The 27,672-nt window shown below is 42.9% G+C and overlaps 1 protein-coding gene across 2 annotated transcripts in view; it reads left to right on the forward strand.

Moving 5' to 3' along the window:
- Positions 1-26,779, forward strand: part of ABHD6 (abhydrolase domain containing 6, acylglycerol lipase) — a 53,281-nt gene extending 26,502 nt beyond the window's left edge. For both annotated transcript variants that reach the window (XM_047096598.1, XM_047096599.1), the window contains 7 exons: positions 6,505-6,661; positions 9,085-9,198; positions 10,636-10,768; positions 14,408-14,565; positions 17,991-18,045; positions 18,260-18,360; positions 25,640-26,779. In XM_047096598.1, coding sequence (XP_046952554.1) covers positions 6,505-6,661; positions 9,085-9,198; positions 10,636-10,768; positions 14,408-14,565; positions 17,991-18,045; positions 18,260-18,360; positions 25,640-25,816 — 895 coding nt within the window. In that variant the 3' untranslated portion in view covers positions 25,817-26,779. The remainder of the gene's footprint in view (positions 1-6,504; positions 6,662-9,084; positions 9,199-10,635; positions 10,769-14,407; positions 14,566-17,990; positions 18,046-18,259; positions 18,361-25,639) is intronic.
- Positions 26,780-27,672: the final 893 nt, after the last annotated feature.

The raw sequence follows: 27,672 nt of genomic DNA on the forward strand, positions 1-27,672 counted from the left end.
CAGAATGTTGTATTAGCTTCCCAGAGCTGCTGTGACAAATGACCATAAACCGGGTGACGTAAAACAACAGGAATTTGTTCTCTCACAGTTCTGGAGGTTAGAAATACTAAATCAAGGTGTTGGCAACATTGGTTCTTTCTGGAGGCTCTGAGGGAGAATCTGTTCAGTGGCTCATCCCTAGCTGCTGGTGACTGTAAGAAATCCTGGGCATTCTGTAACTTGTAGATGTGTTCTTCATGTGTAGATGGGTCACTCCACTGTCTGCCTCTGTATTTCACATGGTGTTCTTCCCTCTGTGTGTTTCTGTGTCCAAATTTCCTTCTTTTTATAAGGGCACCAGTCATCTTGGACTTGGGCCCAACCCTAATCCAGTATGACCTTAACTCAACTTGATTATTTCTGGAAAGACCCTGTTTCCAAATAAGGTCATATCCATAGGTTCCAGATAGACATGAATTTGGGGGGAATACTATTCAACCCAGTGCAGATGTGAAGCAACAAGAATCTGGCATATTGTTGATGAAAGTGTAAATTAGTTCATACTAATTTCATACACTTCACACTTCATACAACAGAAGTGTGTATATGTGTGTGTGTATGTGTACATATATATATGTACACATACATATATATATACATATATATACATATACATACACATACATATATATATATATGTACACATACACACACACACACACCGAAACAGAGATCAGAAGACATATAAAAGAATATTCCATATCTGTTTCATTTGTAATACCTCCAAACTGGAAACACCAGTCTCCATTAATACTTTAACAGATAGGGGTGCCTGGGTGGCTCAGTCAGTTAAGCGTCCGACTTTGGCTCAGGTCATGATCTCATGGTTTGTGGGTTCGAGCCCTGTGTCGGACTCTGTGCTAACAGCTCAGAGCCTCAAGCCTGCTTCAGATTCTGTGTCTCCCTCTCTCTCTGCCCCTTCCCCACTCATGCTCTGTTTCTCTGTCTCTCTCTCTCAAAAATAAATAAAGATTAAAAAAAAATACTTTAACAGATAAATAAACAAAAGCATAGCTGTAAAATTATTCATAGAGTATTCAGCGGAATACTATACAGCTATGAAAAGGAAAGACCTAGTGCTATGTTCTATAATACAAACACAATACTGAGTGAAAGAAATCTGATACAGACAAATACTTATTGTATGACAAAGTTCTAAAATAGTAAAACTTTCCTGAAGAGATAAAGTGAGGTAGTGGTTACCTTTGGGGGTGCTGATGGGGAAAGACATGAGGTGGGCATCTGGGTTGCTGGTCATGTATTCTAGATCCTAATCTGGGTGGCAGATACTGGGTTCATTTTTTTTTTAAGCTACCAAATGGGGCGCCTGGGTAGTTCAAGACAATTCTGCATATTCATCAGGCTGTACACTTAAAATATGTACACATTTCTATATGATTTATACTTCAATTAAAAGTTTCTCTAAAAATTAGCAATGAAGGATTTAGAGAAATTGACCTCTCAGGTACTGCCAGTGGGAATGTAAAATTGTGCAACCACTTCGGAAAACAGTCTGGCAGTTCCTCAAAATGCGTTTTTTTAAAAAGCTACCATATGGGATGCCTGGGTGGCTCAGTCAGTTAAGTGTCTGAATCTTGATTTCAACTCAGGTCATGATCTCACAGTTCATGGGTTTGAGCCTTGTGTCGGGCTCCACACTGTCAGCTCAGGATCCTCTCTCTCTGCCCTCCCCTACTCCTGTGCTCTCTCTCTCTCTTTCTGTCTCAAAATAAATAATAAAAATGAAAAATAATAATAAAAAACCCTACCATATGATCCAGCAATTCTACTCTTTGGTGAACTGAGAACACCCATGAGAACTGAAAACATATGTCCACAGAAAAAGTTGTATGTGAATGTTCATAGTGGTATTATTCCTAATGGCTAAAAAGTAGAAATAATTCACATGTTCATGAGCTGATGACTGGATAAACAAATGTGCATATCCAGGTGATGGGATATTATTTAGCCTTAAAAAGGAATGGAGTACGAATACATTCCATAACAGAAGAACTTGAAAACATTATGCTAAAGTGAAATAAGCCAAACACAGAAAGTCACAGATTGAATGACCCCATTGATATGAGATGTCCAGAATAAGCAGATCCATAGAGTAAACATAAAGAGACCAGTAGGAAACTAGTAGTTGCTATGAGCTGTAGGGAGAGGGCAGTGGAGAGTGAATGTTGATTGGTATGGATCTTTCTTTCTTTCTTTCTTTCTTTCTTTCTTTCTTTCTTTTTATAAAGTTTATTTTGAGAGAGAGAGAGAGAGAGAGAGCGCGAAAGGGGCAGAGAGTGAGAGAGAATTCCAAGCAGGCTCAGCACCATCAGCACAGAACCCCACGTGAGGCTCAAGCTCATGAACCATGAGATCATGACCTGAGCTGAAATCAAGAGTCAGATGCTCAACTGACTGAACCACCGAGGTGCCCCTTTCTTTCTTTTTTTAATTGTGGTAAAATATACATAACATAAAATTTAGCATTCTACCTATTTTAATTTTTTTGAATGTTTATTTCTGAGACAGAGAAAGACAGAGCATGAGTGGGGGAGGGGCAGAGAGAGAGGGAGACACAGAATCCAAAGCAGGCTCCAGGCTCTGAGCTGTCAGCGCAGGGCCCGATGCATGCTCAAACACATGAACCGTGAGATAATGATCTGCACCGAAGTTGGACACTTAACTGAGTCACCCAGGCGCCCCATCTTTCTACCCATTTTAAAGTGTACCGTTCAATCTGGTTTCTTTTTGGTGAAAATGTTCCAGAATTAGAGAGTGGTGATGGTTGCACTACTTTGTGAATATGCTTTAAAAAAAAAAAAAAAAAACAATTGTACCTTTTAAAAGGGTGAGTTTAATGGTATGTCAATTATATCTCAATAAAAAGAAATCTATACATAACATCCTAGTCATTTGGGAAAAGTAAATCAAAACCACAAAGATACTGCACACCTGTCAGGGTGACTATTATTTCAGAAAAAAAATAAACAGAAAATAACATGTGTTGGTGAGGATATAGAGAAATCCTTGTGCATCCCTGGTACAAATGTAAAATAGTACAGCTGCTGTGACAAATTTAGTGGCTCCTCAAAAAGTTAAACATAGAGTTACCATATGATCCAGCAATTCTACTTCTGGGTATATACTCCAAAGAATTGAAAGCAGGGACTCAAACAGATATTTGTATACTGACGTTCATAGCAGCATTACTCACGATAGCCCAAAAAATGAAACTGCCCAAATATTCATCAACAGATGAGGGATAAACAAAATACGGTGCCTATATGAAAGAGAACATTACTCAGTTTTAAAAAGGAAGGAAATTTTGACACATGCTATAACATGGATGGACCTTGAAATCACTATGCTCAGCGAAATATGCCAGACACAAAAGAACAAATTTTGTATGATTCTGCTTATATGAAGTACCTAAAATAGGCAAATTCATAGAGACAGAAAGCAGAATAGAGGTTATCAGGGGCTGAGGGGAGAAGGGGAATGGGGAGTAATTATTTAATGGTTATAGCATTTCTATTTGGGATGATGAAAAAGTTCTAGAATGGGCAATGGTGTTGGTTGATGTGCAACATTGTGAATGTACTTAATGCCGTTGAATTGTATGGTTAAAATGGTGAATCTTCTGTTATGTATATTTTGCCACAATAAAAAAAAGAGAAATATTTAAGTCCTTTTCTTTAGAGGTTCTTGTAATCTATTAAGTCTGAGACTTGTAGGATGAAGGGTTTGGACCCTGGAAGTATATATATATGTGTGTGTGTGTGTGTGTGTGTGTGTGTGTGTGTGTGTGTGTGTATGTGTGTGGGTGGGTGTGGGTGTGTGCGCACGCGCGCGCACAACAGAGTATCAATCGCTCAGCCATCAAAAAGAATGAGATTTTGCCATTTGTGACAACGTAGGTGGACCTAGAAGGTAGTATGCTAGGTGAAGTAAGTCAGACAGAGAAAGAGAAATACCATGTGATTTCACTTATGTGAGCAATCTAAAAAACAAAACAAACGAACAAATGGAAAACAGAAACAATCATAAATACAGAAAACAAACTGGTATCTGCCCAAGGGAAAGTGGGGTGGGGGGGATGGGTAAAATAGGTGAAGGGGATTAAGATGTGCAACATTCCGGTTACAAAATAAATATAGAGATGAAAAGTACAACACAGGGAATATAGTCAAGAATACTATAAAAGCAGTATAATGTTATGTGGTGTTGTATGGTGACAGATGGCAGGCATTGAGTAACGGATCGAACTGTCCAAGCACTATATTGTTCACGTGAAACTAATAAAACACTATATTTAAGTTTTTAAAAAGATCACTTAATTAATAAATGAATGAGCTGGGATATGAATGATTGCATGAATGAATGAACGAACGAACGAACCAACTAACTCATCTTATGGTGCCAGGGTTTAGAATTTTGACATATGCTTGCTCTGTCATAAGAGCTTTTAAGCTAGCCAATGTTATTTTTAATGTTTTGAATAGGCAATGCATTCATTGAAAAAAGAAAGTAATGAAAGTCTCCCTCCTGGCCCTGTTCTCTTGCCACCTACTTCTCACTATAATCCCACCTCCACTCCAGATACTCATCTTGATAGTGTCTTGTGTATGCTCTCTTGCTTTGTGTATGTAGATGCAAGTAAATATGCATGTATATCCTCATCCCCTTCGTCCTTTATTTTATACCAAGGGTTAGTTACCACCGTTCAGCTTAGGCTGTTTGCTTTCTGCAAGACTTGGCTACCTCTCTGGTGCAAAGTATACCACAAAGTGAATCTCTGATTGAATTAATTATCTTTCATCTCGGCGAGATTCTTCATGCAGAGAGTTACATTTGTTTGATGGTAATTCCATATTGAAATCAAATTCGGGCCAAACTCCAGCACTGCCAAGTCTTACATAACCAACAGAACCTGAGCTTCCAACCAACTGCCATATGCTGTGAGGAATAAAACCAGAGGACCGATGCAGATGGTTCTTAACAGTCACGTTCTCACTCTCAAAATCTCTAGGGGGAAGAAACCAACTTATATATATAAAATATATATGTTAATATATATTTTTAAATATACATATTTTAATACATGTGTATGTATATATGTTTGGGGTAGAGGGATATGACCCTTATTGAGCTTATCCACCAGAGTGGAAATAATGTCTGTATAAAACAAAATGTTTGTTACTATGACTTCTACATCAGAATTAAAATCCAGTCAACTCTAGGGATGCCTGGGTGGCTCAGTCAGTTAAGCGTCTAACTTCAGCTCAGGTCATGATCTTGGCAGTTCATGAATTTGAGCCCCGCGTCGGGCTCTGTGCTGACAGCGCAGAGCCTGGAGCCTACTTTGGATTCTGTGTCTCCCTCTCTCTCTGCCCCTTCTCCGCTTGTGCTCTGTCTCTCTCTCTCAAAAATAAACATTAAAAAAATTTTTAAATAAATAAAATCCAGTCAACTCTATCAAAATACTTTAGAATCAATAGCTTCTCTGAAGCCACAGTAACACTTAAATAAGGTAAAGACTCAAAAGCAGAAATTTGGTTGGTTGGAAAGCTAATTAAACTTCCTACTTGCTCAAATAGAATTACAAAAGAACAGAATTGTGTTTTTCACAGAGACAGAGTCCACTGGACTCACCAACACTGGACAGCTGTCAAGAGTGTTTAGTCCTGAGATCATAAGGAATCCAGGCATCCTTGGACAAGTATTCTGTTGCCTTTTCTTCCCAATCAGAGATTTGTGGATGTGACCCCACCACCAGCAATTGTAGCCTTAAGGAGCGAGTCTAATTCTTCATCTCCACAAATAGCAAGTTGCAAGTGATGAGTGGTAATATGCTTTACCTTCAAGTCTTTTGATCATTTCCTGCCAGTCAGAGCCCCTCTGCGGTGACGTACTTACTCCAGGATGGCTGCATTGTACATGGTGCAGCTGTGCCCACATGTCCATGGCTGTTCGTCCTAGATTTCAGGTGTCCATGAGTATGACCCACCAGGAACTGCAAGCCAGCTCTCTATGAGAGGAACCTGCCTTTGTCTTGACCTTACTGGAGTTCTTCCCAACCTTGCCACCAGCTACTTCGAATTCAGCTGTAGCTCAAGCAAGCAAGGCAGAGAAAGGCCAATCAGACACCTAGAAAGATCTCACCACCTACTCCTTCGTCATACCGCCATTTAAAATGCCAAAAAGATATATATATCAACAAGAGGTTATTATATATCATGCCTCTTCAGAAAACACTCTCTTACTCTTTTTTCTCCTCCTAGTTAGAGGTTATTAGAAAATTACATACAAGAATATTCATTTAAGGTGCTTCCTGGAATGGTTTCACTCAGTGTTCCCTGAGGGTGGGGGACCCCAGGGACATATGGGGAAGAGGGCATGTGCCCCTTCCAAAACCACTTCTCTGGAGCTTGCTGGTTTTGTTTCACCTTTATGTTTCCTCCCCAGGTACTGGCGGAGAACGTTGGGCATGCAGGTCTGCTATGTTTACCATGAAGATTATCAGTTCTGTTATTCCTTCCGGGGCAGGCCGGGACACAAACCTTCCATCCTCATGCTCCATGGATTCTCTGCACATAAGGATATGTGGCTCAGTGTGGTCAAGGTGCAGTTCTAGATTCTTCTCTCTCAAGAGGGGGTCACTCAATAAAGAAAAGGGTGTCCACTTGCATGTGATGTCATCAGCAATGATGGAAAGCAAAGGGAACCCAGAACCGTGGCTCAAATCATCTTAAAACTAATTCAGTATCCACGTAACCCTTGAGCAACATGGGGGTTAAGGGAGCCCACCTACCATGCAGTCAAGAATTCATGTATAACTTTTTTGCTCCCCCAAAACTTAACTACAAATAACCTACTGTTGACCAGAAGCCTTTACCAATAACATAAATGGTTGATTAATACATATTTTGTATGTTATATATATTATATACTGTATTCTTACAATAAAGTAAGCTAGAGAAAAGAAAATGTTATTAAGAAAATGATAAGGAAGAGAAAATACATTTACTATACTGTATCGAAAAAAATCCATGTATAAATGGACCTGCACAGTTCAAACCTGTGTTGTTTGAGGGTCAACTGTACTATTCAGATCCTTTTCTCAGAAAAAATTTACTGAGTTGAATGTTATTTGTAAAATCTGTACCCTAGAAATACTTTCATCTCATGAATATTTCTTAAGGTTTCTGACACTCACCTTCCTCTCAGAATTTGTCATGATTATCAAGATCAGGTTAACAAAATCATTTATTCTTTTTCAATGTTTATTTATTTTTGAGAGAGAGAGACAGAGTGCAAGTGGGGGTGGGGCAGAGAGAGAGGGAGACACAAAATCCAAAGCAGGCTCCAGGCTCTGAACTGTCAGCATAGAGCCAGGCGTGGGGCTCAAATTCACCAACTGCGAGATCATGACCTGAGCCGAAGTCGGATGCCTAACCGACTTAGCCACCCAGGTGCCTCAAAATCATTTATTCTTTTATACTCCAAGTATCTCCTCCTCCTTCCCTTCATTCTCCCTTTTGTTCTTCTTCTCTTTCTCCCTTGCCCTTCCTCCCTTCCTTCTACTTTCGTTTTTGTTTTTTTTTAATTTTCCTGAGTCATTTAGAGAAACCATCTTTATCTAGCAGCTTCCTGAGATTGGTTTTCCAATCTGTCCTGGTTTCCTTGGGTGTGGCAACTCGCATTATTGGTCAGAGGGACCAGGTGGTGCAGGTGGAGGCTGGGAGAGGCTCCCACCTCAAGCAGAACTATACCTGAATGATTCCAAGTATGATCTACACGAGGGGGAAAGGGCTCACACGTCCTGTAGTTCCTTGTGTTCTCATCCCCAGATTCCACTGGAAGGACAGGCATCCCCATGCCTTAATGAACCTCTCGCTTCCTACCCCAACTCAGATGTTTGTTTGTTTATTTTTGAGTTTGTTTGTTTATTTATTTATTTATTTATTTATTTTTGAGAGAATGAGGAATAAGCACACAAGAGAGAGAAGGGCAGAGAGAGAGGGGGAGAGGGAGAATCCCAAGTAGGCTTTGCACTGTCAGTGCAGAGCTCCATGTGGGGCTCAAACCCTTGAACCGTGAGATCATGACCTGACCTGAAATCAAGAGTCAGGTGCTTAACCGACTGAGCCACCCAGATGCCCCTCAGATGTTTTTTATGTAACTGGGTGTTTGTTTATTGGTAACTGATGTTTCTCAGTTTCCTGGTTCAAAGTGGCACAAATATAAGTGGAAGGTATTTTAGGATAATAATCATCCCAGGATTTAGACATTAATGCAAAAAACAAAAAACAAAAAAAGTTGAAACCAGAGGTAGGGTGATCAGACAGTCATGGTTCTTAGAGAAAGCTTTGCTTTTGTTGGCTCTGGGGCTGCTCCAGTTGGCTGTGTTCTGGGAGAACAGAGGCTTGTTTTTTAGTTCCAAGTCAGTGGCTGCATAACTGAGTAAGTGTGAAAGGGGTGAGGGAAAGGAGAAGGAGATAGTAGATGCCGATCGGCATCGAGAAACAACGAGAGGGGCACCTGGGTGGCTCAGTCGGTTAAGCGTCTGACTTCAGCTCAGGTCATGATCTCGCGGTCCATGAGTTCGAGCCCCGCGTCGGGCTCTGTGCTGGCAGCTCAGAGCCTGGAGCCTGTTTCGGATTCTGTGTCTCCCTCTCTCTCTGATCCTCCCCCATTCATGCTCTGTCTCTCTCTGTCTCAAAAATAAATAAACGTTTAAAAAAAATTAAAAAAAAAAGAAAACAAGAAATTCCAGCTTACTACCTTAACCTTTGTCCCCCTTTTCCAGACATCTCCTGAGTCCCCTCCCATCTGTATATTGATTTTTTGGGGCCTCTGCTCCCTATGAGGTTACTGGCAGTACTTGTATCAGATGTTACTGGGGTAAGACACTGGGTGGCGTAGGCCCACCATCCTCAGGGATGGCTGTCAGGTCACTGGGTAAGTGGGGGCAACCTCCCTAGAAGAGTGGGCAGACATGACCTGCACACCACATACTGATTCTCTGCACCCATGGGTCCTCAGTTCCTTCCAAAGAACCTGCACTTGGTCTGCGTGGACATGCCGGGACATGAGGGCACCACCCGGTCCTCCCTGGATGACCTGTCCATAGATGGTCAAGTAAAGAGGATACACCAGGTAAGCCAGAAGCTCTACCAAAATTACTCAGACTGGGCCTTCCCCACCTCACATGCCCAAGCCTGGAGAGCAGGTAAGAGAGTTCCATGCTGACGTGTAACCAGTCTCTAATCCATTCTGTCTGCAAATATTTACAAACAAAATGGCACCCAAATGGTATCATTGGTCAGCTGTGGAGGGCCAGGACCTATTGCATATTGTTCTCCTTTAAGCCTGTTTTAGTTGTTTCTCAAGAAATATGGTATGGACATTTTTTTTAGCTCTTGAAAAAGGAGTTTATAATTCTCAAGATCATTTCCCTAGAGTCTGTTTTTTTGCTTACCACCTACATGACACAATATCATGATAGCCCCTCTGCCTAGTTGTGGAGGATGGGGAGGGTGCTCTTTGCATTTTGTTCTATTTTAGCATCTAGCTTCAGCCTCCCTCTGGCTGAGCTTTCAAAATCATGAGTCTCATGAACCAGTTCAGAATTTAATAGTCTGTAAGTTTCAGATTAACAGTACATATTTTCCCCAGATGAGGATTTTTTTTTAATGTTTATTTATTTTTGAGAGAGAGAGTGAGTGTGAACAGGGGCAGGGCAGAGAGAGAGGGAGACACAGAATATGAAGCAGGCTCCAGTCTCCAAGCTGTCAGCACAGAGTCCACTGCGGGGCTCAAATCACAAACTGTGAGATCATGACCTGAACTGAAGTTGGCGCTAACCGACTGAGCCCCCCAGGTACCCCGAGGATGTTTATTTAATGTCTGTACCCACCCCACCCCCCTTTAGATTGTGTATTCTGATGAGGTCAGGAACCTTATCTTTTGGGGTCTTTGATGTATCCTCAGGAGCTGACCATAGTTCCTCGTACATAATAGATATCCAATAAATATTTTTGAGATGTGTGGATGGTTGGTTGAATGGTTGGATGGTTGACTAGACAGGTTGGTTGTCATATGAATGGATGGTTAGATGGATGGAAAGGGCTTTAAATTAGGGCAAGAGTCTTCAAACTGTGGTTGGCCTGCCACCTATTTTTGTAAGCTAAGTTTTCTTGGAATACAGCCCTGCTCATTCATTTACATATTATCTCTGGCTGCTTTTGTGCTACAACAGTAGAGTTGAGTAGCTGCAACAGAGAACATATGACCCACAAAGCAAATAATATTTTCTCTTGGGACTTTTATAAAAAAGTTTGCTGGCTCATGAATTAGGAGAATTCTTGTTGGTTTTATGCTTATAAATGACCCTTCAATCACCTGTGTCAGGTAAAGAGTATTATATGCCATAAGGCTTGTCTGAATAATGGATCCAGTAGATTTCAGACCCCCTTTCACTAATAGACCTTGTCAGCTGTCCTCACAGGAGGTACAGTGGTTTTCTGCTATGTAATCACTATTGTTGTTGACTACAGCTATATAACCAAGCCTCCTTCTCTTTTCTCTTCCTAGTTTGTAGAATGCCTCAAGCTGAACAAAAAACCCTTCCACCTGATAGGTACCTCCATGGGTGGCCACGTGGCTGGGGTATATGCTGCTTACTACCCTTCAGATGTCTGCAGTCTAAGTCTTGTATGCCCTGCTGGTGAGTTACAAGGCTAAAATAACCCCATGTGTGACTTGAGCACAGCAGGGTCTGAATCTCTAGGGAGCAGATGGCAGTGTCTGCTATGGCTGTCTTTTAGAATCATTTTTTTCAACGTCTACTTTAGAGATATGCAGTGCTTTAAAGATAACTAACCAAACAGTAGTTTTATAACCATAATCGTAACCATGCTTTTTTTTTAGATTTTTTTTTATTAACTTGTTTATTTTTTATTTTTTTTAATTTACATCCAAATTAGTTAGCATATAGTGCAACAATGATTTCAGGGGTAGATTCCTTAATGCCCCTTACCCATTTATCCCATGCCCCCTCCCACAACCCCTCCCCTTAACCCTCCGTTTGTTCTCCATATTTATGAGTCTCTTCAATTTTGTCCCCCTCCGTTTTTATATTATTTTTGTTTCCGTTCCCTTATGTTCATCTGTTTTGTCTCTTAAAGTCCTCATATGAGTGAAGTCATATGATTTTTGTCTTTCTCTGACTAATTTCACTTAGCATAATATCCTCCAGTTCCATCCACATAGTTGCAAATGGCAAGATTTCATTCTTTTTGATTGCCGAGTAATACTCCATTGCATATATATACCACATCTTCTTTATCCATTCATCCATCGATGGTCCTTTGGGCTCTTTCCATACTTTGGCTATTGTTGATAGTGCTGCTATAAACATGGGGGTGCATGTGTCCCTTCGAAATAGCATACCTGTATCCCTTGGATAAATTGCTGGGTCGTACATGCTAACGTTTAAAATGGAGAGCCAGCCTTTTTCCACAAAGAATTCAAGGTGGTTAATTAAAATGTGTATAGTACTTTGCAGCACTTAAATACAGTACTTTGAAATATAACAATAATATTAATATCCAACATTTATTGAGCTCTTAAGAGCTAAGTTCCCTATATGGATTTAATTCTTGTCATTCCTTATGAGGTGAAAGTGCTGTTCTCATGCTTCTCCTTTTTTGATGAAAACTTAGAAATCTTGATACATAACAAGATATTTTTTTAAAAAATCAACAAACAGGGGTGCCTGGATGGCTCAGTCAGTTGAGTATCTGACTCTTGATTTTGGCTCAGGTCATGATCTTAGGGTCATGGGATCAAGCCCTGGGTCAGGCTCTGTGCTGAGCATGGAGCCTGCTTGAGATTCCCTCTGTCACTCTGCCCTTCCCCTGCTCATGGGCACGCATATGTGCTCTCTCTAAAATAAAAAAAATAATAAGCCTTATTTTTTGTTTTTCAATCAATGTATATATGCATATGTCAACTTGAGCTGTAATATGTCCCCAGAAATTACATTCTAAAGTTGGATTTTTTAAAAGATTTTAGTTAAAAAAAGACTTTATTTTTTAAAGTAATTTCTACACCCAACATGGGGCTTGAGCTTACAACTGCAAGATCAAGGGTCACATGCTCCACCAACTGAGTCAGCCAGGTGCCCCTGAAGTTGGATTTTTAAAATTCATTTTTCTTATATGTCTTCAAACTTGGATTTGTAATGTGGTAGAGAAAAAAATCTTAATTTTTCTTTCTTTTTCCTTCTGCTCCCTCCCCGCATCTCTCTGGTACTTTCTTGGAGTATGATTTACACATAGTAAATCACCCACATTTTAAGTGTACATCTCAATGACTTTTCACATGTGCATTTACTATCCAGATCAAGATAGTATTATAGGTGGGAACACTGAGGCACAAAGAAATTATGTTAATGCTGGAGCCAGGATAAGAAGAGATCCTAGGATGTCTGACTCTAGAGCCCAAACTGTGGCTTCTTTGGAAATCCTTTAACATCCACTACTTCTTTTATGTGACTCTTACCTACTACTTCCTTTATCTGCTAGAACCCACCATGAGTTGAACCTTCTACTGAAACCTAACTAAATTGACCTTTAAAATATTTTAGTTATCAAAGTCATTTTCAGGTCTGTTGAGGACATTAAAATTGAAGGTAAACTCCCAAAGTGTTTTCTTTTCTCTTTTTCCCAAGCACCATGTCTGAAATCATTTGGGCTTTTAATAATAAAGTTTGAGAACTGGAAAAACAGCTCCTGTGGAAGTTATTAGATTTTTGATCACTTGTGGAAGATCAGATCTAACTGGCTTTTTTGAATGTATGACTCAGAGAAGAGTTTGACACCTGAGTTTCAATTGGAAATTTAAAATTAAGATTATTTGTGTGTGAAAATGAAAAGATAAACTTGTTTTTAATTTGAAATAATTACATTTTTTTAAAGTTTTTTAAGTTTATTTTGAGAGAGAAATAGAGAGCAAGCAGGGGAGGGGCAGAAAGATACGGAAACATAATCCCAAGCAGGGTCCACGCTGTCAGCACAGAGCCTGATGCAGGGCCCAAATTCACAAACTGTGAGATCATGACCTGAGCCAAACTCAGGAGTCAGATGCTTAACCAGCTGAGCCACCCAGGTGCTCCCTGCTTTGAAATCATTTTAAATTTACAGAAATGTTGCAAAGATAGTACAGAGAGTCCCATATACCCTTTACCCAGCTTCCCCCATTGTTAACGGCTCACATTACCACAGTAAATTTGTCACAGGTAAGAAACCAACACTGGTACAGTACTATTAACTAAACTCTAGGCTTTATTTGGATCTCATTAGTTTTTCCACTAATGTCCTTTTTCTGTTCCAGGATCCGGTCCAGGATACCACATGACATTTAATCTAGGATTATTTTTAAAGTAAAAGGAAATAGATCGTGTAATCTGCCCCATGGCATCGCAGAAGCCACATGATGCCCATGCTAGCTTTAAAGGAATTGCTGAATATAGGAGATTTATAAAGTGTGGATTTCTGCAGCACAGTATTGATGTCACTGCCTTTCTTTCTGAAATGTAGCTTGTCAGCTAAGTTAAACATCTAGACATTTGCTCAGTGTTGGAAGTGAAAATTAGTTTTGCCCTCCTGTGCATATCAGCTCATGTGAATTTTCTTGTGTCTTGCTCCAGGGAGATAGGAAATGATGGTCAGTCTCAAGGCCGTTCAGTCTCAGTGAACACCTAATGATCTGCACAAGGAGGGACTGTGTGGAGGGCAACATGGCAGACAGCTCAGAAGGGGTCTCTCTTTCACTGTGTATACGTATTGACCCCAAAAAAGAGATTACTAAGTGGGTCCAGGCCAAAGGAAGGAGTTGTCAGTCATTCCAGGCCTGTGTTTTCTTTCCTTCACATATTTTACCAGCCTTCCCCTTAACGATATGAATGTGCAGGGGCTCAGGCAAGTTGTCTTATCAACTAATGCTTCTTAAACTCTATCATACATATGCCTCCCCAGCATCTTGTTAAAGTGCACATTCTGATTCAAGAGTCTTAGGAGAAGGGCTGAGATTCCGCATTTCTTATGGGCTTCCAGTGCTGCTGGTCCATGGACCACAGTTTGAGTAACCAGTCCCTAAAATATCCTGAAGGATTTTTTTTTTCTGTGTTTCTCAGAGTGTGGTTTTGACCTTGAGCAAGGATGGCAGTACTGATGAAAAAGAAATTTGGTGAAAAACACCTGAAATATATTAGCTCTGGGCCAATATTGGAGGTTTCCTTCTAAAATGAGAGTTGGTAAGAAGGAAGATACATTGCCAAGCTGTTTTGGTTTGAATCCCACAGGCCTGCAGTACTCAACTGATAATCAATTTATACAGCGGCTCAAAGAACTGCAGGACTCGGCCGCCATGGAGAAGATCCCCTTGATCCCATCCACTCCAGAAGAGATGAGTGAAATGCTCCAGCTCTGCTCCTACGTCCGCTTCAAGGTGCCCCAGCAGGTAATGTGATCTCAGCAGCAGTCTGCCTGCCCTCTGCCAGAGGCTTGGGCGTCCAGGGCCTGCTTCCTTCACACAGTTCTTGCATCTCGTACTCATCTATTTAGTCACTCAGCGCATGTCTGTACTGTGCCTGTGACATGTCAGGCACTGTGTTTGGGCACAATGGTGAAGAAATAAGACCGAGAAGGCACCTGTGCAGACACTGGCCTGGAGGGGGGTGGCGGGGAGACAGGCAACTAACAAGTAAACAAATACAAACTGTGGTAAGTTCTATCGAGGAAATGAAGCTGGTGTATAGTGATTGAAAGCAGGGAGGCAGTGGAGACTTTGATAAACCTCTTTAAGGAAATAGCGTAGGCAGAGATGGGGAAAACATAGGTAAGTTTAAGGCACTGGAAGGAGGCTTGGGTGAATGGGGCCCAGGGGAGAGGGAGGGAGGGAGGCAAGGGCTACAGCAGAGATTTCTTCTTCTTTTTCTTTTTCTTTTTCTTTTTCCTTTTCCTTTTTCTTTTTCTTTTTCCTTTTTCTTTTTCTTTTTCTTTTTCTTTTCTTTCCTTTTTTTTTTTAAATTTCAGGACTGCTTTACACTCTTAAGAATTATTAAGAACCCCCCAAAGAGCTTTTGTTTATGGAGGTTCTGACTATTGACATTTACCATATCAGAAAGAAAAACTCAGAAAATGCAAAACACGAGAACATACCTACAGGCACTCGTAATCGGTATGATGACACTATCCCTCGACAAGTAGGTTCTGAGAAGCACAATGCTTTTGAGAGAATGAAATTGAAGAGAGCAAGTAATATTTAGCATTACAATGAAAATAGTTTGACCTCTTGGACTAGCAGAAACCGCTTTGAGAACCACTGGGCTAGATCACCTAGGACCCAACAGGTGATGGGAAGGAGCCTGGAGTTTTAGGAAGGACTGTGGGGTGCTCAAACAGAAACAAAGAACCATTGGGGTCCTCCTGTGACCTGGGAGGTGACAGTGGTGTAGACGAAGGCAGTGGCAGTGGAGACTAGAAACCTGAGATGCTTTGGAGGAAGGACAGACAGCACTTATGGCAAATTGGAAGTGGAGGATGTGGGACAGTGAGGAGTCACAAGTGATTTCTGGTACTTGAGTTGGATAAAGGCAGCATTTTCTGAGTAGGGGAAGGAGAGAGGGAGGGTGGGTCTTGGGGACAGGCTCCAGTTTGGACTTATTCAAGCTGTCTGTAAGGGCTCCAGGTGTAGATGTCAAGCAGACAGTTGGAGGTGCAGATTGGATATACAGGTAGAGCTGAGGGACTGGTTAGAGCCATCAGCAGGATGTTGTGGCAGGTCACGGTCTGAATGAAGCTGTGAATCTGGGGAAGGGGTGTGGAACCAAGAGATAAGAATGCTTGGTTCAGTCTCATAACTGCAACTAATCTTTTTCTAGTGTAGGAACTGGACTCTGCCTTGGGGTGGGGCCTCCTAGGAGTTGAGGGAACAGGCTCTGTTCAGATGGTGTGAACACGACTCAGTTAAGGGGTGTAGAAGCACCCAGAGTCTGCTTCTGGGGTATGTTCTATCCCTCATATCCTTTTTTTAGTTGTGAGCTTGCATTGATCCCCTCCCAGCTGTGATCTCTTCCCAGTCTAGAGTAGTTAAACAGCGCTTTAGGAAATTCCGTGTTTTGGGGTGCCTGGACGGCTCAGTCAGTTGAGCATCCGACTTCAGCTCAGGTCATGATCTCGCAGATCATTGGGCTTGCTGCTGTCAGCAAAGAGCCCACTTTGCATACTCTGTCCCCCTCTCTCTGCTCCTCCCCCACTTGTTTTTTTTTTCTCTCTCTCAGAAATAAATAAACGTTAAAAAAAAAGAAAATTCCACATTTTTAGTTGTCAGGGATATGAAAACACTGGGAGAAAGTAAGTGGCAGCTCTAAAAGTCTTCCCTTCTAGGAGACAAGGAGCATCAGGCACTCTGCCTTCTGTGTCATGTTGTTATGTTTGTCTATTTACTTGCCTGTGTTTTCCACTCTAACCTCAGCAAAATCAAGAATTTTGTTTTAACTGGCTGTTTTATCAGCCCCCCCCCCCCCCCCCCGCAGCCTTTAGCACAGTGCTTGCATCAAATAGGTCCTGGGTATAGATTGGGTGGGCCAGAGGACGGGAAGATGCCCGGACAATGCAGAGATGGAGAATGGACATGTGAGTAGATGCAGAGGAGTAGATGGACACATGAATTGATGCCTGTATATGCTTAGGTGATTAAAAGTGCAGGATGGATGGATGGGAGGTTGCCTGGAGAATGCAGGGGTGGAAGGTGGTTGGATGGGTGGATGCAGGATAGATGGATATATTGGTGTATGATTCAGAGATGCAGGGTGGTTGGATGGATGTCTGCCTGAAGCAGGGATGGAGGTTGGACGAATGGGTAGATGTGGGGTAGGTGGATGCACGGATAGATATATGCACGTATGAGTCAGAGATGCAAGATGCAAGATAGGTGGATGGGTGGCAGAATGGGTAGAGCAGGTGGATGGGTGGAGGATGCAAGATGGATAGATACATGGGGGCAAGACAATAGTAGAGCAAAGAAAATGGCTGATGCTGAGACAGTGTGTTGGACAGATTGCCATTGGTCTCACCTCTAGGCTTCCACTTCCAGAATGGTCAGGTTCTAGTCATGCTCCAGACGGTTGGTTTAGAGCAGTTCTGGCTGGATGTTCCCACTTCAGTCAGCACACAGGACTCCATAGAGTCATTTAAGGGGCCTGAACCATTCCCAGGTACATGAGTGCCAGTGCTAATGTGAAGACTGTACTCTACTTCAACTCCTGAGTCACGAGGAAGAGGAGGACTGTGTTCCTTCTGCCCGTAGCATGTCTCTGGGTCAGGATTCCGGGTCCAGGAGATCTGGCCTGCCCACATTGGCTGCAGCCTTCTCCAGCCCTCCGCAAGGAAGACAAAGATAACATTGAATAATAAGCAAAGGACTATGGAACCCTTCCCAGAATTTTCTCAGTAGTTTATCTCTTTATTGTTCAAGAGGCTCATCAACCCCAGTAGTTTAATTTTTTTTTAATAGACCTTGTTCTGCATGTGGATATTATTAAACAGTTATTTGATATTATCTCCAGCCAGATTGTGTTTTAAGCTTAGCAGAGAATCTCAAGATGAAGTGGCTGTGACCCCATCTCAGGTGTTTTTTACATGCTTTGGCTTCCCAGTACTACCCACGTTCCTCCATAATTACAAAGGAAAAAGCATCATATGACCCTGAGTCAATTACAATGCATACTACATTGTGGGAATTTGGAGGACCAGGCCTTAAAACCTTGACAATGCCAATGCTGTAAATTGCTGGACTTTATTTCCTTCACTGTCCCAGAGCCCTGGAGGGCCCAAGGAAACAAATCATCTCCTGCCTTCTAACTATGGGTCACTTCTCTGTAGATCCTGCAAGGCCTTGTTGACGTCCGAATCCCTCATAACAACTTCTACCGAAAGCGTAAGTAGTGCCGTTTAAGCTTTTTGCTCGTGACAAATGAAGCTTTATGGGTGGCTGGCTCTTCTAGTTTACATTTCTGAGACTTGGATAGTTTTCTGGGGCCCCTTTGATAGTTTTCTGGGGCCACAGAAAGTGGTGGCCTGGACTCAATGCCTGTCCCTGAACTCTGCAGTGGGTACCCAGCGTGTGCTCACTTTGTTTTCCTTTTCTGAAGTGTTTTTGGAAATCGTCAGTGAGAAGTCAAGATACTCCCTCCATCAGAACATGGACAAGATCAAGGTCCCAACGCAGATCATTTGGGGAAAACAAGACCAGGTATGTAGTGTGTCCCTGGGGCCACCTGTGCCAGTTGCACTGGCCTTTGAGGAAAAACAAGAGGTCATTTATAAAGTGAGCCTCATCGGCTGGTTTCTGATACCAGCAAGAGATGGAACACGCCTGGGTCAGGTGCTGATATTTATGAGGGATGTCGTTCTCTGAGTTGAGAGCAATGACATTGATCTTTTAAAATGAAAGGCAATTTAAAATCATTTTTACAGATTACTTTTATCAAAGCCATGTAGCCTCATAGTACAAAAAACTTTATTTATTTATTTTAATTTTTTTTTTTTAACGTTTATTTATTTTTGAGACAGGGAGAGACAGAGCATGAACAGGGAAGGGTCAGAGAGGGAGACACAGAATCTGAAGCAGGCTCCAGGCTCTGAGCTGTCAGCACAGAGCCCGACGCGGGGCTAGAACTCACGGACCGCGAGATCATGGCCTGAGCCGAAGTCGGCCACTTAACCGACTGAGCCACCCAGGCACCCCTACAAAAAACTTTAAAGAGTACAAAAAGGTAGAGGCACCTGGGTGGCTCAGTCTGTTAAGTGTCCAACTTTGGTTGAAGTCATGATCTTGTGGTTCAGGACTTCTAGCCCTTCATTGGGCTCCCTACTCTCGGTGTAGAGCCCACTTCGGATCTTCTGTCCCTCTCGCTCTCTCTGCCTCTCCCCCACGCACACGCGCGTGTTCTCTCTCTCTCAAAAATAAACAAACATTAAAAAAAGAATACCAAAAGGTTTCTGATGAAAATTTGATCTCTTTTCCATCCCACATTCCAATTCCCATTTCCTTGAGGCAGTTCTTACTGTCTTACATTTATTTCTTAAATTTTCTTAGGCAGATATTGACAGCAGCAAATATTTTTTACTTAGTTGTGACTATCTCTGTCTCGACTACTGAGCTCTGCTGTTGTGCAAAAGCAGCCATAGACAATATGCAGACAAGTGACCTGGCAGAGTTCCAATGAACCTTTATTTCCAAAAACAAGCAGCGGACCATTATTTACTTACTGCTATGCTAAGCATACGTATACATACATAGATAAGTTTTATCTGTAAGTTGTTCACACATGCTATATGCACTGTTTTGCACATTATTATTTCATATATGTAGGAATTTATGTATCTTGGAAATCATTTCATACCAGCCCACACAGATTTACTGCTCTATTTTTTAATATATATTTTTTTATTTTCCTGACTTTTATTCATGTATTTAAGTAATAAGTTTTTCTATACACACACAAAAATGATAAGACCAGTGGTTAAATCCTGCTTTTTTTTCTTAATTTTTTAAAAAGTTTATTTATTTTTGAGAGAGAGAGAGAGAGAACAAAGTGGGGGGGGGGTAGGCAGAGAGAGAGGGAGACAGAGAATTCGAAGCAGGCTCAGTGCTGTCAGCACAAAGTTCAATGTGGGGCCCAAACCCATGAATTGTGAGATCATGACCTGAGCTGAAATCAGATGCTTAACCGACTGAGCCACCCGGGCTCCCCACATTCAGGAATTTTAACACTGATGCGATGCCTTTGTCTAATCTACCATCCATATTTCAAATTCATCAGCTGTTTCAACAAGGTCCTATATGGAATCCTTCTCCTTCTCTTGCTTCCCTGAACTAGGATCTAATCCAGGATCACATATTAAACGTCATGTCTCTGCAGTCTCCTTTATTATGGACCGATACCCTACTCTGTCATTCATGGCGTTGAGATATTTGAAAAGTATAGGCCAGTTATTTTATGAAATGTTCCTTAATTTGACTTTGCTGTTTCCTCATGATTAAACTCAGGTTTTGTATCACCACTGGAATAGCTCATGCATGGTAAGATTTCACATCTCGGACACACAGTGTCCTTCTGCCCATCCTCATGATGTTAATGTTGATTGCCTGGTTAAGATGTCTCATTTCTTCATTGTAGAGTTACTGTTTCTCTCCTTGCAACTGATAAGGAGTCTGTTGGAGACACTTTGAAATATCCTGTTCCTCATCAAACATTCCCCCCCACCCTAGATTTACCATCTGTGAATGATTCTTGCCCCAAGCAAAGTTTACATTCTTCTTCTTTTTTTTAATGTTTGTTTGTTTTTGAGAGAGAGAGAGAGAGAGAGAGAGAGAATGAGCAGGAAAGGGGCAGCGAGATGGAGACAGAGGATCTGAAGCAGGCTCTGTGCTGTCAGGGCAGAACCCACTGTGGGGCTCGAACCCACAAGTTGTGAGATCATAACCTGAGCTGAAGTCAGATACTCAACCATCTGAGCCACCTACACACCCCTTTTCTTTTTCTTCTTTAAGTTTATGTATTTATTTTGAGGGAGAGAGTGAGTGGGGGGAAGGGCAGAGAGAGAGATGCAGAGAAAGAATCCCAAGCAGGCTCTGCCCTGTCGGCACTGAACCCAACACAGGGCTTGATCTTGTGAACGGTGAGATCATGATCTGAGTGGAAATCAAGAGTCAGACACGTACTGCCTGAGCCACCCAGGTGCCCCTACGTGACTCTTGTGACAGCTGCATAGTACTCCATTTTATGGCTCTGCCACAGTGTATATAATTAGTGCCCTACTAATGGTCATTTAGATAATTTCTAGTTTTTTGCTATTAAACAGTACCTCAGTGAACATCAGTACAGGTATGAGTTTGTGGAGTGTGAGAGCATACGCAAAGTGTGAATTCTTTGGTGTGGACCCACTGGGTCAAAAGGCAAGTGCTTTTTAAAATTTTAATAGGTGTTAGGAGTGCCTGGCTGGATCATTCGGTAGAACATGCAACTCTTGAAGTCGGGGTTGTGAGTTTAAGCCCCACGTTGGGTATAGAGCTTACTTTAAAAAAAATTTTTTTTTTAATAATAATGTTTTAATAGGTTTTATTAGATGGCTCTGTATTAGTTTGCTGGGATAGTCATAACAAAGTACCACAAACTGGGTGGCCTAAACAATAGAAATTGACTATCTTAGGGTTCTAGAAGCTAGTAGTCCAAGTTCAAGTTGTCAGCAATTTGGTTCCTCCTGGGAGCTGTCAGGGAGAATCTGTACCATGCCTCTTCCCCAGCTTCTGGTGGATGCTGGCAATCTTTGTGTTCCTTGGCTAATAGATATCTCACCCTGCTGTCAGCCTTCATCCTCACATGGCATTCTCCCTATACCTGTGTGTCTCTGTTTAAATTTTTGTAAGGGGGCCAATCATATTGAGTGAGGGGTCCACCCTGCACTTGTATGACCTCATCTTAACTAATTACATTTGCAACAACCCTATTTTCAAATAAAGTCACCTTTTGAAGGATTGGCAGTTGGTACTTCAAGATATGAATTTTAGGGGGGACACAAGTGATAATAGAGCCTCCATACTGATTTATGTTTTTTGTTTGCAACTGTTCTTTAGAAATTGTATCTTAACTCAGAGTTCTTCTAAAATGTAAAGGAAGAGGAGGCAATGAGAAATGGAACCTTTCTTTTTTTTTTTTTAATTTTTTTTAATGTTTATTCAGTTTTGAAAGACAGAGAGAGAGCACAAGCAGGGCTGGGGTGGAGAGAGAGGGGGACACAGAATCCGAAGCAGGCTCCAGGCTCTGAGCTGTCAGCACAGAGCCCGACACGGGGCTCAAACTCATGAACCGCGAGATCATGACCTGAGCAGAAGTTGGATGCTCAACCTATTGAGTCACCCAGGCGCCCCAGAAATGGAGCCTTTCTAAGGTCAGGATGGTCTCCTGGAAGGAGAAGCCAGGACTGTGTGCCCAGCACATGGGGGGAGGGAGCGGTGATAGCATCAGTGTGCAGCTATCCCAGATCGGCCAGGCGTGTCAAGGATGTATAGTGCAGGGAGGTGGGCATGGAGAGGAGGGAGGGCTCACGTGATCTCTTCTGCAGCAGCCAAAGGACTAAAAGAAGCTTTGTGTACATCTGAGGGGAGAAGCAGGACACAGAGTAGGCCAGCAGGGGCTTATTCAATCAGAATCAAGTTAGAACAATGAAAGCCTTTCTTCATTCTAGAAACCCCAAAGGTTATTTGGGGCTCTCAGGGACCAACAAGGGGACAATGCAGAAACCAGGTTGCTGGGCTTAGACAAAGTCTAGGTTCCAGCCCTGCCTTTGCCCTGTATTGGCCCGTGACCTTGAGCAAGCCACTCAGCCACTCCAAATCCTGTGTTTCTCTTCTACTAGGGTAAATGTGAGGCTTAAGTGAATACATATGAGGGTGATCTTTCTCCAGTTACACAAAAATAAGTTGTTTATTACTCATGTCCTTTGCCTGTGATAGTTGGCCTCTGGCTAGGGTCCAGAATTTCTTCCAGGACTCTGGAGTCCATTTTGTTCTGAAAAAAGAGCATAACGTTCCATGGGCCTGCTATAAATACAATCAGATCTTCTGTGTGTTCTATGGACCATCCCCAGGGCAGAATCCAAATAGCAAAGGCTTTAGGGGCCCTTTATTTCATAGCCTTTTGCTTCCCAAGCATCTGGCTCTTTTCCTGCTCTATCATCAACATTTGGTGTCACTGGCCAGCCCCTTCCAGGCTGAATGCAGTCTCCCTGTTCTTTGGACCCCTGTAGGTTCCGTAGCTGCTGTACTGTAGACTGCAGGGAGCTATGCACATTGTTGTTTATGTCAGTCATGCCCCCTGGATTTGACCAGTATACAGCCTGCACAACTAAACCTGAGAGGATTTCTACACAGCAGTTTAAGTATTTCCCCTCTGTGTTCAGTCCCACAGAGTGGGAGGGCCTTGTGGAGATACACAAGGTTTATTACTATTCATGTCCCTTCATCCTGCTAGCACAGTGCCTGGTATGCAGGAGACCCAGAGTACACAGTGAATGAGTGAGCAAGTTAGAAAGTAAATAGGGGCGCCTGGGTGACTCAATTGGTTAAGCATCTGACTCTTGATCTTGACTCAGGTCATGATCTCACAGTTTCGTGGGTTTGAGCTGACAGCACAGAGCCTGCTTGGGATTCTCCCTCTCTCTCTGCCCCTCCCCTGCTAGCACTCTCCTCTCTCTGGCTCTCTCAAAATAAATAAATAAACTTAAAGAAAAAAGATGCCTTATTTAAAAAAAAGTAAATAAACTAGCAAAGGGACAAACCCACTAACTGACTGCCTATGCATTTAAGTCAGCTAACAGATTTATATTGAGCACCTAGTATGTGCCTGACACCATATTAGACCCTGGGAATATAGCAGGGACCAAGACAGACAGGATCCCTACCCTCCAGCAGCTTATGGTCTACTTACATTATCATGCCTAACAGGGCTCAAACTAAGGTTAGATCCTATCTTTATAATTTTTATATTTTATTCATGATGGATCTTTTTGCATTAATGTTTGTTTTAAATACTGCATTAAAATAATCTTCATCTTGGGGCACCTGAGTGGCTCAGTTGGTTAAGCATCCAACTCTTGATCTCAGGGTCTTGAGTTCAAGCCCCACGTTGGGCTCCACCCTGGAGCTTACTTAAAAAAATAATAATCTCCATATTGATGACTGAGTTTTTTGGAGCCTGCTTAGGTTTTGTGCCCAAGGCCAGTGCCCCACTTTCTTCACCCTAATTTTGGCCTTGGCCTGAAATGGGATGGAGGAAGATTGTTTGACCATCTGTATGAATGTCTTGCCCAAGAAACAGCTGGTGTGGTTCCCGTAGACGTGCATGAGGGTCCACACAGCTGTTATTGCATGTACCTCTGAGTGACCGTAGGGAATGCTGGATTTGGCCAGCATAACAGGGTCAAAGCTAGAGGCTCATGTGGGTATTTTTGAGCTCTCTGTAGGATATTCAGTTGGGAGTTTCTACTTTTTCATACTTTGACCAGTTGAGTCCACTTGCATTTCCACAGAATCTGGACTTTATTTCTGCTCAGACAGGTGCCACGGCAGCCTTACCTGTGACTGAGGGGAAGACAGAGGTGTCTGATTCCTCTGCAGGGTGTCCCCCTCACTAAGCTCCCCATTAGCTGCTCCTATTTGTGGCCCCGGGGGTACTTTGCTGTGCTCTGTGCCTTGGCTGAGGGATGCTTCTCGCTCCACTTCCTGGGTGGAAAATCTTGGTTCTAATGGTCTGGACTGATGAAAATGAAGCTCAAAAACAGAAGGCACTTGGGGAACCTTGGTGGCTCAGTTGGTTGAGCGTCAACTTTGGCTCAGGTCATGATCTCGCAGTCTGTGGGTTCAAGCCCCGCATCCGGCTCTGTGCTGACAGCTCAGAGCCTGGAGCCTGCTTCAGATTCTGTGTCTCCCTCTCTCTACCCCTCCCCAGCTTGCACTCTGTCTCTCTCTTTCAAAAAAAAAAAATAAGTATTAAAAAAAATTTTTAAGGAAAAAAGAAAACAGACAGCACTTGAGTTTGTTGTGGGTCCTGCTTTTGTGTTGAGGATGAGGGGAGGGGTCCTCTTGCGTGGGATGAGTCGAAGGTGAAAGCCATGAAAGGGAACGAATGCAAATCTGAGACTACATAGGGTGTTGGGGAGGAAACACTGGATTGGTGTAAATGGCCAGGTAACCTAGGGCACAATGAAATTAAATGCCTTATTGGGAAAGGGTCAGCCCCGGAGAGTGGTGGCTTTCATATCAGAAGAGCGTTCCCCGTTATTCACAAACTTCAAGGCCTTCAGTCACACAGCTCTGGGGACCCCCAGAAGACCTTCAAAGAGATACCATTCCCCCATCTCCAGCTTGGGATAATTAGCATTCACCTCTTGCATCTTGTTTGTGTGTCTTTCCCACAGCTGGACTGATCATGTCCATCCCTAACATAGCCCCGCAGACCCCCACTGCTGTCAGATGGAGGCCTGAGCCCCAGTCATGGCTGGGGGAACAGGCCCCTCTTCCCTACCCCATCTCTCCACCATGCATTCCCCACTCCCTGCGTGCCGTGTCTCAGCACCAAGCTAACTGCCGTCTCCTGCTCTTGCCATGATGTGCCCCCCTGTCCCGCATCATCCATGAATCCTCCTCCCTTGTGCACTCTCAGCTCCCAGGATGCTCCCCCAACAGAACCCTCGCCTGCTGACCAGTCTGGCTTCCCTACCAGACCAGGCAGGGGCTGTGTATTTCCACTTTAGTAATGCTGGCAGTGACACAACTCCTAGCACCAAATTGCAGAAGAAAATGTGAGGCATGCAGTCATATCTGTCAGAGGGCACAAGCCCCGACACCGAAGTGACTTGATCCCACAAATCACCCCTGCCAGGCTTCAGGTGGCATTCTGTTCCCTGAAAGCGTGTACTCAGGCATCTGAGTCTTTTCTATCTGGTTTCCTCTCTCGTCCTGCCTACAGGTGCTCGACGTGTCTGGGGCAGACATGCTGGCCAAGTCGATTGCCAACTGCCAGGTGGAACTTCTGGAAAACTGTGGGCACTCAGTGGTGATGGAGAGGCCCCGGAAGACAGCCAAGCTCATTGTCGACTTCTTAGCTTCTGTGCACAACACAAGCAACAACAAGAAGCTGGACTGAGGCCCCACGACCGCAGCCTGCATTTGGCACTGAGCATCTGCCCCCATCTCCAAAATCTGACGCGGCCACCACTTCTCAGGGATCCTGCCCCAAACGCGGTCAGAGAGCCAGCGTCCCTGAGGAAGCCAGTCCCCTATCCCCAGTCTCGACAGATCCACAGAGCTTCGGGAGCCACGAGCAGATCTCCAAGATATTTTTCACAATGTAGAAACTCACATGGAACAAAATTAAGAAAACCCAGCCATGAAATCTACCCAGAAGTCTTCAAGTTCATGTTGCAAAGCGGCTGCCTTGGACCCTAATCACCGAGACCGTTTTCTTTCAAAACATCCCTCACAGACTGAGACTCGAGGTTTTTCTGTTGCTTCAACATCCTCCCCTGCATGGTCAGTGGCTGTTTTAGGAGCATTAGTCTCCATTTGCTGAGCCCCTCTTGTCTATGTCTAGTTTAAGTTTTATGTTAGAGACCCCTATATGAATGCAGTTCGTCAGCTGCAAGATCAGGGAGGGAAACAGCAAGCTATGAAAAACATTAACATGCGAGGAGGGGTGTGTTTCCACTGCTGCCAGCCCTCCCACCTGACAGAGCAGTGGGGAACACAGGTGGGTGGTTTGATGGGCCCCCACATGTCAGCTCCATCACGAGGGACCCTAGGACAGTCACAGTGCGAAGAGCACCCGGCAGGGTGGGTTTCCTGGGAATAACTTATTATTTTTAAAAATAGGACTAATAAAGCAATAATGTTCTAGACATCTGTATCTAAATAATCACACAAAAGCACCTCGTGGGCCTCGTGTCTATCTTGCTGTGCTACTGAAGACCCTTGGGTGTAAAATACTAGTTTGTTAATGAATTCTGTGAATTCTGTGAACAGTAATGTGATTGAAAATAAGTCTAAACAGCTGTAAAAGTGATCACAATGACATGACATAAATTTAATAAATCTAGATCAGCAACATGCAGACAGTTTCCATTCCTAAGCTCCTATTTAAGTGCAGTGTTGGCAGATTTCATGTCAATTTTAAAAAGGGCGTTTTGTTTTGTTTGTTTTAAGGCTTATTCTAAGGCATTGGAAAGCCTGGTTTGGATGGGTTATTAGTTTTCTTTTAAGTCTTATTTGCAATTTTTATTCAAAATTTTTTATTGTTCATTTATTTTTGAGAGAGAGAGAAAGAGAACGAGTTGGGGAGGGGAAGAGAGAGAGGGAGACACAGAATCCGAAGCAGGCTCCAGGCGCTGAGCTGTCAGCACAGAGCCCGATGCGGGGCTCAAACTCACAGACCACGAGATCATGACCCAAGCCGAAGTCAGACACCCAACCAACTGAGCCACCCAGGCACCTCTACAATTTTTATTCAGCTGAAATTGTATATCAGAAACAAAAGACAAGAGTCATCAAACTGTTCCTTGTGACACTTGTCTGTTGCACTTAGGAGCCCTTAAAATCCTTGGAGTTTCATTCTTCTGAATCTATTTACAGAGAGTCTGCAGCCAAGTAGTTCTAGAAATAAAGTGAGATGAACTTCATAGTTTAAGTTGGAATGCAGGACTTGGTCTGAATATTTTAATTTATTGAGAAGAGTGGAACACAGATCTTAAAAAAAAGAACATATGAAAATGTGATGTGTCAGACCTGTGGGCTGCAGCTAACAGCAGTGTTCAGAGGAAAGTGTTCAGAGACTAAGGCAAAAGAGCATGATTTAAGAATTAGAGAAATCAGGGGCGCCTGGGTGGCTCAGTCGGTTGAGCGTCCGACTTCGGCTCAGGTCACGATTTCACGGTCTGTGACTTTCAGCCCTGCATCGGGCTCTGTGCTGACAGCTCAGAGCCTGGAGCCTGCTTCAGATTCTGTGTT

Source organism: Lynx rufus, unplaced genomic scaffold, assembly GCF_022079265.1.
Source record: "Lynx rufus isolate CCGP_SWC_20201006 ecotype Redwood Valley unplaced genomic scaffold, mLynRuf1.p SCAF_4, whole genome shotgun sequence".
NCBI lineage: Eukaryota > Metazoa > Chordata > Mammalia > Carnivora > Felidae > Lynx > Lynx rufus.